Here is a 12,182-nt window from a genome sequence, read left to right on the forward strand (position 1 = left end):
GAAGTCTTTACCCCCTTCCGTGACTGCTATGTGCAAGCCGGAATCGTGAGTGAGAAAGGCCCCTTAGATAGCTCCTCATCCAGCTCAACCCAATCCCCCTAATACCATACTTTTCTAATTTATTGAATAATATATCATGATCAATGGTGTCGAAAGCTTTTTTTAAGTCAATAAATATTCCAATAGCAATTTTTTTGTTGTCGATACAATTTGTGATTTCTTCTGTTAATTCCATGAGTGCCAATGATGTTGATCTGTCCGTTCTGAATCCATATTGACTGTCTGTCAGCAGGTTGTGTTTTTCAATAAATGTGTCTAGTCTGTCAGTAAAAAGTCTTTCAAGTATTTTGGAAAATTGGGAAAGCAAAGACACAGGCCTATCATTTGTGAAATGGTGTCTATCTCCGGTTTTAAACAGTGGTATCACTTTGGCTATTTTCATATTGTTGGGGAATTGACCAGATTGAAATGACAAGTTGCAGATGTGGGTTAGTGGCTTTGCAATTCCTTCAATACCTGCTTTTACTGTTGTCATGTCTATGTTGTTCCAGTCAGTGGACGTTTTATTTTTGCATTTTCTTACTGTTACAAAGGATCAGATTAAACCGAATATATATATTTGTTGATTGATATATATTGCATAGTATTTGTATATCGTTTGATATCCCTTGTATATTCCTTGTACATATACACGGAATATCCCTTTAGCCTATTACAGACCATAATATTTCATTCTCCTATTGGACAGCGGTCCACAGGCGCCAGAGCCATGCCTCCAGAGTCAGGTTCAAGGCCACCGTCAAGACATGTCTGTGCATGCCCGGCCTTGCCCAGGGATACGAGACAGAAATGAGGTTGGCACTAGATTGTTCGCCGTGCATATAAATATGGCGCAGGTGAATACAGAAGTAGAGTTACCCAATAAGTTGAAGCCTCACCCACGATACTCCGTGCGGTGAAGTATGGCCTGTTTGGCCCCAAAATAGAGCATTGAGACCGCGTGCGAATTGATAACTGAATTATCAGAGTTTGGCGCTATACCGTCGAGTGCGACATATTTCTATTAAGTCAGTAATAGTCTATTTGTGTATAGTGTATCGTGCGGCTAAAGTTCTACAGTGACCAGCATCACCAACGCTTCCTCGTACCAGCTAGAGTGCTTTCATGGCGCTTTCATGGCGCTTTCACCTGAGGAGACCTAGACGAGAACCGTGTGGACATGTACACTGGATTAATCTACCCGACGACTACATAGCCCTTTGCGGCTGGATTATATTTGTTTTGGTCCTGTGATTTATGGAGCGGAGAATCGCCGACGCCTACACGTGTTGGATTTACCCTGTGAGGAGACCAGTCGAGTCTGCGCCTCAGAGAGCCTGAGGCCGGCTAGCTTTCTTCACTGTGGAGCTACAGTCTACGGAGAACAGCTGTATTCATCTGTGGATCAAGAGACTATTGCACCGTCTCCTGTACTTGGAGTCTCCTTAGTCATCGTTGACCAGACTCTCTACTACCGACAGATCCTCTACCCCTGCTGGCTTACAACCGGGGGGACCCTTCCAGTATCTCCCGCTATATATTACTAGTGTACCATAGATATAATTCCCTAAGATTCAGGTTGTATAATTACCTCCTGCGTAACCAGAGAATGGACATTCATTATTGATTTGCCTACGCACATTCCTTTGCCTTACAAGTGCATTCAAAGTATAATAGAGAAGTATATTATGTACCTTTTGCTGCAATAAATACTTAAAGACAACTTTGTGCAGAACTGATTCATTGTGGGAAGTGTTCATCATATTTATATATCATGTACTGTATGGCCAGTAATTAAAGTACATAAAGCGGTAGTGGTTTAATGATACCATACTTATCAATACAGTCAGGGAATTGTACCCCTCAGTTACAATTGGTCCTTCGAGCCGGAGGGTAACTAGTGTAATATTAATATAGTGGTATTAATATTGACATGGCCTATGATGAACACTCCACAAAACGGTTCTCCTAAAGTAGATCGCCCGCAGCGTAGACGGCAGACACCTCAGTACTTAGAGGATTACGTTGCCAATATACTACCTAGCTTTCTACAGACGGTAAACGCGGAAAAAGTAGATAGTAAAATTATGTCCGACCCTATCGACCAGGCTACCCCGCCAATAGAGGCCCTAGTGGGTTCTAACGTAACTGACCAAGCTCACGGTAGGGACCAGGAGGGACCCGACATGACTTTACCCCCCGCCAAGACCGAAGAAGTAGTCCCCGGAGAGCTCCAGGATAAAGACAGCCCTCCAGGGATGGAACTCTACCCGCTACAAGAAGAGGAGAGCACCCCGGAGATGGATCTCCAGGACTCGCCACAGGAGAACAGATCTCCAACGAGTACTGCCAGGAGCGGATCACCTCAACCAGCGTCTTCCCCCAGCGAGGCGGACAAGATGCTGGCACAGGCATTCCTCGCCAGCCTAGCAGCCTCAACAGAGCGCAATCGACTCCAAGCACAGACGCTTAGTGAGCGCGAACATTCTTCCATGGAAAGAGAACGCCTTCAAGCGCAGCAACGGAGCGACGAAGATCGTATACGTCTAGAGATTAGACGCCTTCAGACGGAAGAGAATATGGTAAGGGACCGGGCCGAAGCCCAGCGCGCCGCCGCCGAAGCCCAGCGCGCCGCTGCCGGTGCCCAAAGAGAAGCAGAGCGCGACCTCGCTCTCACCAAGCGCGAAGCCGAGCGCGACCGATTACAAGCGCAGATAATGGAGCAGCTGATCACCAGGGCAACAACCCCTCCCTCCGCACGGGGTTCCAGGGCCTCGTCAAGACAAGGGTCAAGGGCACCCTCCCCTACCCGATCAAGCGACCCTGAGCCCGACCACCAGAGAGAGCCTATACCCCCCTCCGAACTCCTTCCCCGACCGGTCCACGCGAGACCCAGCTACAAGGAAGAAACGGTCTACACCGCGGAGAGGCTAAATAGACGACTACAGGATCTAGAGGACCTGCCAGAGGAAGAAGAAGAGGGAGAGGAGGAGAGTCAAGCCCGACAGCAGCACAGTACTCCACAGGACCAGGAGGTCCAGTACAGCCCAGGCTCTACCCCCGCGGCTCTGCGCTACAGACCCCCGACTCAATTCACGGGTGAGCTTGACGCACGACCAGCCCCGAGGAACAGCACCTGGATACGCGGGCCATGGTACCCAGCAGGTACCAGCCCACCAAGAGGCGTAAGAGGAGACTCGCCTAGGAGGCCTCTCTTCCAACGCTCACCGATGTGCCAGCCATCCATGGCATCATACATTGGCACACCGACGTTTCCGGACTTCACCCACGAGAACAGAGCACAGTACACGGAGCTACGAATGTGCTTAGAGACAATGATGTCCGATGTAGCTGATGAACCGTACAAGTATGCTATCCTACTGAAGCACCTCAAGGTGCCCAGAGCGCACAATATAGCGCTGGCCTATGCCACCTCTACTACCCCATACACAGCGGCTCTAGCAGCACTCGACCAAAGATATGGACGCATATGGGACTACGTAATACAAGAGATAAGGCATATTGACCGCCTACCCCCAGCCACAGACAATCGCTCACTAGATGACCTGTCTATCAAGGTACAATCCCTGGTAGGGATGCTGGGGGCGCAAAGAGAAAAGGGTATGCACGAACTGTACGCGAACTCTAATGTCGAGAGGATTTTAGAGAAGCTTCCGCCCGCCCGACAAGAGCGCTTCAGGCGGCAAAGAGACCACCGTGATCCTAACGGTCCCGAGCCATCCCTCCTAGACCTAGCCAACTTCCTGGCGAGAGAAGTCAACAGCCTACGGTTGGATACATTCATGCGGAGCACCCCAAGCTCCAGAGAGGGACCTAGGAGAGCAAACGATGGCCGAAGATTGGTGACCGTCATGCACCAATCAGAATCAGTACCGAGCAGCAAGAACCACAGTACCCCCTCGATGAAAGAGAAGCGGAAGATGGTCTGCCCGTACTGCGAAAAGGAACACTGGTTGTCACAATGTGACACGTTCAAGAAGATGACCGCCGACGAGGTGAGTCAATGGATAAAGTCCAACCGACGCTGTTACCGATGTGCGCGCAGTCACATGGCAGCCGATTGCCGCTTAAAGAAGAGGTGTAATCGGTGTGACGGAGCCCACCTAGATGTCCTACACGACAGTAACAGAAGAAAGCCTGCACCCTCAAGCAGCACAAAGGCAAGTGTTATGTACATTGACCCCGCCAGCAGCGGGGGCGCCCGGGTGCTCTTAAAGGTGGTCCGCGTAACACTGAGTTACCAAGATAAGGTCATGGACACTTACGCCGTCCTTGACGATGGGTCAGAGAAGACCCTTCTCCTCGCGTCCGCTGCGGCCCAGCTGGGGCTGCGGGGGAGCGAAAACCAGATGACGATTCGGACAATAAGAAGAGATCTAAAGACGATAAAGGGCGAGAATGTCTCCTTCACTATCGCAGCAAGCGGGCAGCCAGAGAGACGGTATAGGATTACTAACGCTTTCACCAGCCAAGAAATAGGCCTGTCGCAGTACACCTACCCCATCGCCAAGCTGATGGATAAATATGTGCACCTGCGTCAACTACCTATACCGCTCATAGACGGTGCCACCCCGACCCTGCTGATAGGCTCCGACCATGCAGACCTCATCGTCCCGATAGACCGGGTCCACACAGGGCCCAGAGGCTGTCCTGCAGCAGTCGAGACCCGCCTAGGATGGACATTACAAGGCCCCCTCGCTAAGTCTCTTAACCGAACAGCAGCCACTAACTGCCTCCACTCCAGAGTGACAGAAGAAGACACCACCCTCCTACAGCATGTCGAGAGGCTATGGACACTAGAGACAATTCCCTTTAAGAACGAAAAGAAAGACATTCGTTCCAAGGAAGACATTTACGCTATAGCCCTCCTCGAGCAGGGGACAAAGAGAGTCAAAGTCAACGGAGTGATGAGATACGCAACTCCACTCCTGAGGCGAGAGGGTATGCCTACCTTCCACGCCCCAAAAGAAGCGACGGAGCGGTATCTATTGAACACAGAGCGGCGGCTAGCCAGAGACCCCGCTCAAGAGACGGTGTACCGCGCTGAGATTAACAAGCTAATCACAGCGGGACACATAAAGAAAATTGACATTAAAGAGGCCGATCAGACGACCGAATCATGGTACGTGCCGCACCACAAAGTCCACCACAACGGCAAGGATCGTATTGTGTTCAACTGCAGCTATCAGATCGGATCACAAAATCTGAATAAAGAGCTCTTGCCCGGCCCAACACTCGGCCCCTCTCTACTAGGCGTGTTACTACGTTTCCGCCAAGACAAGGTGGCCATCAGCGGCGACATCAAAGGGATGTTCCTGCAGGTGAGACTAGTGGAGGAGGACAAGCCCCTGCTGCGGTTCCTATGGAGAGAGAGGATCGGGGATGAGCAACCAGCCATCTATCAATGGGAAGTCCTCCCTTTCGGAACCACATGCAGCCCATGCTGTGCTACGTTTGCACTGCAAAAACACGTCGCAGAGGACCCAGCAGCTGATGAAGAGGTCCGACAAAGTGTAGGAAATAGTTTCTACGTGGACAACTATCTGCAAAGCGTCTCGACGCCAGAAGAAGCCGAGGCCCTTCTACTCAAGCTCCGCGCCTCCCTGATCAAAGGCGGCTTTGATCTCAGGCAGTGGGCCAGCAGCGACCCGCAAGTATTGCGCAGCCTCTCCCCCGAGGACAAGGCAGCAAGCAGCGAGACCTGGATGGCGACCATCCCAGGAGAAGCCCAAGAAATGACATTAGGACTAGTCTGGCGCTTCAAAACAGACTCGTTCCATTATAAACACACACCCCTGACCAAGGAGCAGGGAAGGTCGACTGAACTACCGACCACCAGACGGAGTGTATACAGAACACTCGCCCGTTGGGATGTATTCTACCTTACACCACCAGGGCAAAGATGATTGTAAGAGCGTTATGGGACAAGGACCAGGGCTGGGACGACCCCATACCCGAACACCTTGCATCCACATGGAGAGAGTGGGAGACGGAACTCAGCTCACTCCCAGGTGTCAACATACGCCGCAGCTACTTCCCACCCACAGTGAGGCCGGAGACGTGCCAGATGGACCTGCACGTCTTCAGCGACGCCTCCGAAGTAGCCTACGGTTCGGTGGCCTACTTGCGTGCCCGAGAGGAGGGAGGAGAAATACATACTGCTTTCATCCTGGCTCGCTCAAGAATAGCCCCACGAAAGCAACAATCTATCCCGCGTCTAGAGCTCTGCGCAGCCCTAGCAGGAGCGCAACTCGCCACGTTAATCCAACGTGAACTCACCATTCCGGTGCAAAGAACAATCTTGTGGTCAGACTCCACGACAGTACTCACATGGATCCGGTCTGATTCGTGCAGATACAAGGTCTTCGTGGGAGTCAGAGTCACAGAGATTCAAGATTTAACAGAAGTAGCAAGCTGGAGGTATGTGGACACAAAACACAACCCAGCTGACGTCATCACCCGGGGAATGTCCCTGGATGACCTCACCCGTCACAACCTATACAGTGACGGGCCAGAGTTCCTCAAGCTCCCGGAAGAAGAGTGGCCTACACCCACCCCACGGGAAGCGAGTAAAGAGGAGGCCGAAAACAAGAAATCTATGTTCTGTGGATTGAACACACTCGTCTCCACAGACCCCGACATAGACGATTGCCTCACCCTAGAGAGTGCGCAGCTAAAGACATTCCTGTGGCACCACCCAGAGGTTCAGCTCACTACTGACATTACAGCAGCTGACTACGAAGAAGCAGAACTTCTTCTACTACAACGAGCCCAGAGAGACTCGTTCCCCGATGAGCTAGACTGTCTACAGGGAGCAAAGCCAGTCCCATCAGACAGCAGACTGCTCCACCTAGCCCCCGAGAGAGACGCCCATGGTCTCATCAGAGTGGGTGGTCGTCTGCGGAGAGCTCCAGACTTACCGGATGACGTCAAGTACCCGATAGTCTTAAACAGCCGACACAAGGTCACAGAGCTGATCATAAAGAAATACGACGAGGATGTGCATCACGCCGGGGCAGAGAGAGTCTTCGCGGAGATCAGACGTCGTTATTGGATACTGCAAGGGAGAGAAGCAGTGCGGCGCTTCCAGCGAACCTGTCTAGACTGTCGTAAGTGGCGAGCGCAGCCCAGTATACCCCGGATGGCTGACCTACCTCCCTGTCGCCTCCGACTCGGCGACAAGCCTTTTCACTCCACCGGTATGGACTGTTTCGGCCCGCTGTATATAAAGAAAGGAAGAGGAACCGAGAAGCGGTGGGGTATTGTATTCAAATGCATGACCACCCGAGCGATGCATATAGAACTCCTTCCAACCATGAGCACAGACTCATTCCTTATGGCCTTCCGAAGATTCACATCGCGGAAAGGCAAACTGTCTATATTATTGTCTGATCACGGGACAAACTTCAAAGGCGGAGAAAGAGAGCTGAGAGAGAGCTTCCAAGCTATGGGCCCAGAACTTAAGACCCACCTCGCTCCATCCCAGATTGACTTCCAGTTTAATCCCCCGAACGCACCTCACTTCGGTGGAACTTGGGAACGAGAAGTACGTTCAATAAAGACAGCCCTGTACGCCGTGCTTGGGGCCCAGACCGTGGCGGAAGAAGTCCTAATGACAGTCCTCACGGAGATCGAGGGAGTATTGAACTCAAAGCCCCTCGGTTACGTCTCAAGTGATGTAGCAGATGTCGACCCAGTCACCCCCAACACACTCTTGATCGGGCGGCTGGACCCCGCGCTACCACAGACAATGTACAGGCCTGAAGAAGCGAACGGCCGAAGAATGTGGAGGTACAGTCAAGTATTGGCTGACAAGTTTTGGAACAGCTTCCTACTCCACTATCTACCGTCTCTACAGACCCGCCAGAAATGGGTGAAAGAGAGAGACAATTTGACAGAAGGAACAGTCGTCATGATTATCGACCAGTCACTACCCCGAGCTATGTGGCCGGCTGGCCGCGTAAGCAAAGTGATCACCGGTGCCGACGGAAAGGTCCGAGCAGCCGAAGTGCTCGTCCAAGGACGGATCTACACCCGACCCGTGGCGAGGCTAATAGAACTGCCAAGGCTCCCCGATACTATCGATGACGACCATGACCCCATGACTTTGTGAACTGCCCGACCCCTCACAACAGACATTGAGTAGTGGACAGTGCGGTTAATCTGTCTCTGCTTAGCTAATTAGGTGGGACTAATTAGGAGGCGGCTGTTACAAAGGATCAGATTAAACCGAATATATATATTTGTTGATTGATATATATTGCATAGTATTTGTATATCGTTTGATATCCCTTGTATATTCCTTGTACATATACACGGAATATCCCTTTAGCCTATTACAGACCATAATATTTCATTCTCCTATTGGACAGCGGTCCACAGGCGCCAGAGCCATGCCTCCAGAGTCAGGTTCAAGGCCACCGTCAAGACATGTCTGTGCATGCCCGGCCTTGCCCAGGGATACGAGACAGAAATGAGGTTGGCACTAGATTGTTCGCCGTGCATATAAATATGGCGCAGGTGAATACAGAAGTAGAGTTACCCAATAAGTTGAAGCCTCACCCACGATACTCCGTGCGGTTAAGTATGGCCTGTTTGGCCCCAAAATAGAGCATTGAGACCGCGTGCGAATTGATAACTGAATTGTCAGAGTTTGGCGCTATACCGTTGAGTGCGACATATTTCTATTAAGTCAGTAATAGTCTATTTGTGTATAGTGTATCGTGCGGCTAAAGTTCTACAGTGACCAGCATCAGCAACGCTTCCTCGTACCAGCTAGAGTGCTTATCCAGGCTGGGCTGCTTTCATGGCGCTTTCACCCGAGGAGACCTAGACGAGAACCGTGTGGACATGTACACTGGATTAATCTACCCGACGACTACATAGCCCTTTGCGGCTGGATTATATTTATTTTGGTCCTGTGATTTATGGAGCGGAGAATCGCCGACGCCTACACGTGTTGGATTTACCCTGTGAGGAGACCAGTCGAGTCTGCGCCTCAGAGAGCCTGAGGCCGGCTAGCTTTCTTCACTGTGGAGCTACAGTCTACGGAGAACAGCTGTATTCGTCTGTGGATCAAGAGACTATTGCACCGTCTCCTGTACTTGGAGTCTCCTTAGTCATCGTTGACCAGACTCTCTACTACCGACAGATCCTCTACCCCTGCTGGCTTACAACCGGGGGGACCCTTCCAGTATCTCCCGCTATATATTACTAGTGTACCATAGATATAATTCCCTAAGATTCAGGTTGTATAATTACCTCCTGCGTAACCAGAGAATGGACATTCATTATTGATTTGCCTACGCACATTCCTTTGCCTTACAAGTGCATTCAAAGTATAATAGAGAAGTATATTATGTACCTTTTGCTGCAATAAATACTTAAAGACAACTTTGTGCAGAACTGATTCATTGTGGGAAGTGTTCATCATATTTATATATCATGTACTGTATGGCCAGTAATTAAAGTACATAAAGCGGTAGTGGTTTAATGATACCATACTTATCAATACAGTCAGGGAATTGTACCCCTCAGTTACACTTACGGTCTCTGTGACTTCTTTTTCATCCACTCCTGCGAAAAAGATTGCATTTATATTTCTGTCCCCCTGTGCTGTTGTTTCCAGGTGGGAGAAGAACCCGGCCTACTGTGACACAGTGAAAAAGACACCTCCCTACAACCACGGCAGCAGGCTGGTGGACCTCATAGACATGGCCATACTGGACTTCCTCATGAGTCAGTAACTATAACACATCCCAGCATCCCTGAAGTCCAATTCAAACTGGATTAATTTGTCAGTGGTGAGGCCCTATAATTGTAAATATTACCACTGGAATTCAGAATTGTAAGTACAGAAACTAAAACACATTGTTTTTCAGCAATCCAGTTTGGTTTGACATATCTGTGATGTAATGGATATTGACAATTATACAAAATAAAAGAAATTATAATAAATGCTCTAGAGACTACAACAAAGCAAGGCTATGTTAACTATCTGGTGCACATTTAACATACGTTTTCATTTCTACAATAAATGTACCCGTTAATTCATCAACTGCCTAATTTCCTTCAAAGGCAACATGGACAGACACCATTACGAGACGTTTGAGATATTTGGGAACGACACTTTTCTACTTCATTTAGACAACGGACGGGGGTGAGTCTCACTAGTATCTTTCACCTATTAATGAATACAATCTAAATACTATACTGTACTATACTATACTACTATCTACTGTACATGTACCCATTTACTATACCCAAATGTACTACCTGTTCTACCAGTGATATGTGGAGTAATGGTATCTAAATTAACAGTGCATGAGACGGTATGATGATGTGTTTTCAGGTTTGGGCGTCATTCTCAGGATGAGCCCTCTATCCTGGCTCCCTTACAACAGTGTTGCAGGTAAAGAAAAATAAAACAGACCATTTACTCAATATACTGTAAGAGAAAATGGTAGGCAAGAATTTGCATTTGCAATTATGCCTATACCTGATATGTGATGTTTTGTGTTTTCTATGATACCGGTAAATGCATAAAGGAAAAGTCTAAATGCAAATCAAATGTCATTAACAAAATAAAACAAAACTAAATCTAAGCTAAGGAAATGTATCTGGTTTGTGTTTTCACAAATAGCAGGTGATAGCTTCAAGTCAGGCGAGGTGTAAATGTCAATGCTTTCCCATTGGATTACTTCCAATGCATCAGACCGGTATCATGTCATCAACACAGCGCAGTGATTGCCACCACGCCTCTTTAGGGGGGAACAACTTGGGAGAAATAAACGGGACATAAGCATGTTTTACATCATGCCGCAGACTATCAAGTCCCAGAAATAGCAATTACCTCATAGTGTTGGTTCATCCTGAGATTCATAAGTGTAATATTGAACGTCCAGGAAAGGAAATGGGGAAGTATCCTGCAGCTGAATGGGGAGGACCATTGGGGAGGAATGAAGGGGCGTACCTGAAGACTTTTCACAATAACGCAAACGTTCAATGGTGGTCAGTTTTGGAAAGTAATTTCTTGGAATAACTTTATGCACTAACAAAATATGGGCATCCTGCTGACAATAGTGTTCTATATAGGAATGGCATTTGTGTTTTCCTCCAACCGTAGGCGCGATTGTGAGTAGAGCTGAAGTACCTGGATCAGGGTTCCCACAGACATTGCAAAACGAAATTCACAGACTTTCAAGTACTTTTCCAAGCACTATTTTTCATTTTAAAAGGGCATTTAAAATGATCCCATTTACTTTTAAATGTGGGAAAGAATCTGAATCAATATTTATGGCTTAAAACCGTCATGGATGAACAAAACTTTCAATGTGAATGGTTGATTTGAATTCCAAGGACTTTTTAAGAACCTTGTTAAAAAAGGGTCTGTTTTCAAGGAATTCCAGGCCTTGAAAAAATTATCAAGCACTTTAAGCACTTCAAGGACCTTGTGCGAACCCTGTGGATGCACGGTCTGATGTATAGAGTATACATCTTGAATGACTTGAATGATTCACCAGAATGAATTATTTCTGTTTCTACCTCTCTCTCTCAGAATCCGTCGCTCCACCTTTATGCGCTTGGGTCTCTTGTACCTGCCGGGATTCCGTCTCAGTGATGTCATGCGTGAGTCTTTGGCCCTGGACCCATTGGAAATTGTGGCCCCCCTCCTATCTGAACCACATCTCTCCGCCCTGGACCGTCGCCTAGCAACTGTGCTGCAGGTGATACACACCTGCCAGGATCACCATGACGACACCATCTACGACGACATAGAAGGATATTCTCAATACACAGATTGATGAGAACACCGCCAGCACAATAAAACATACATCTGTTCTATAATCTAGGAGACTGTTTTATTTGTTTGAAGAGAGTCAAGTCTCCGTCCCAGTATTTTCCACAAAAGGTTTGAGAAGAGGAGGGCGGCTGGGTGGCGCAGTGGACATTGCGCTCGTCACCAACGCAAGAGACACCAGTATCGAATCCGGCTGTCGGCGTTGCCTCCGGCTTGGGCCGGCCGTCATACTAACTCAATTGGCAGAGTTAGCGGGTGGGAAGTCGATGGGTGGTAATCTGGACGTTGTAAACAGCGACTCCTACAGGTCGGTTGGAGCGCC

The 12,182-nt window shown here is 48.8% G+C and overlaps 1 protein-coding gene across 1 annotated transcript in view; it reads left to right on the forward strand.

Moving 5' to 3' along the window:
* The window catches only part of LOC311240589 (extracellular serine/threonine protein kinase FAM20C-like), a gene marked incomplete at both ends in the record, with an annotated part of 54,565 nt that extends 42,701 nt beyond the window's left edge, over positions 1-11,864 (forward strand). Inside the window, 4 exons of the mRNA XM_084329163.1 lie at positions 9,689-9,798; positions 10,138-10,219; positions 10,412-10,471; positions 11,618-11,864. Of these exons, the coding sequence (XP_084185289.1) occupies positions 9,689-9,798; positions 10,138-10,219; positions 10,412-10,471; positions 11,618-11,864 (499 nt within the window). The remainder of the gene's footprint in view (positions 1-9,688; positions 9,799-10,137; positions 10,220-10,411; positions 10,472-11,617) is intronic.
* Positions 11,865-12,182: the final 318 nt, after the last annotated feature.

Source organism: Notolepis coatsorum (genome assembly GCF_963971535.1).
Source record: "Notolepis coatsorum genome assembly, chromosome: 14".
NCBI classification, from domain to species: Eukaryota; Metazoa; Chordata; class Actinopteri; order Aulopiformes; family Paralepididae; genus Notolepis; species Notolepis coatsorum.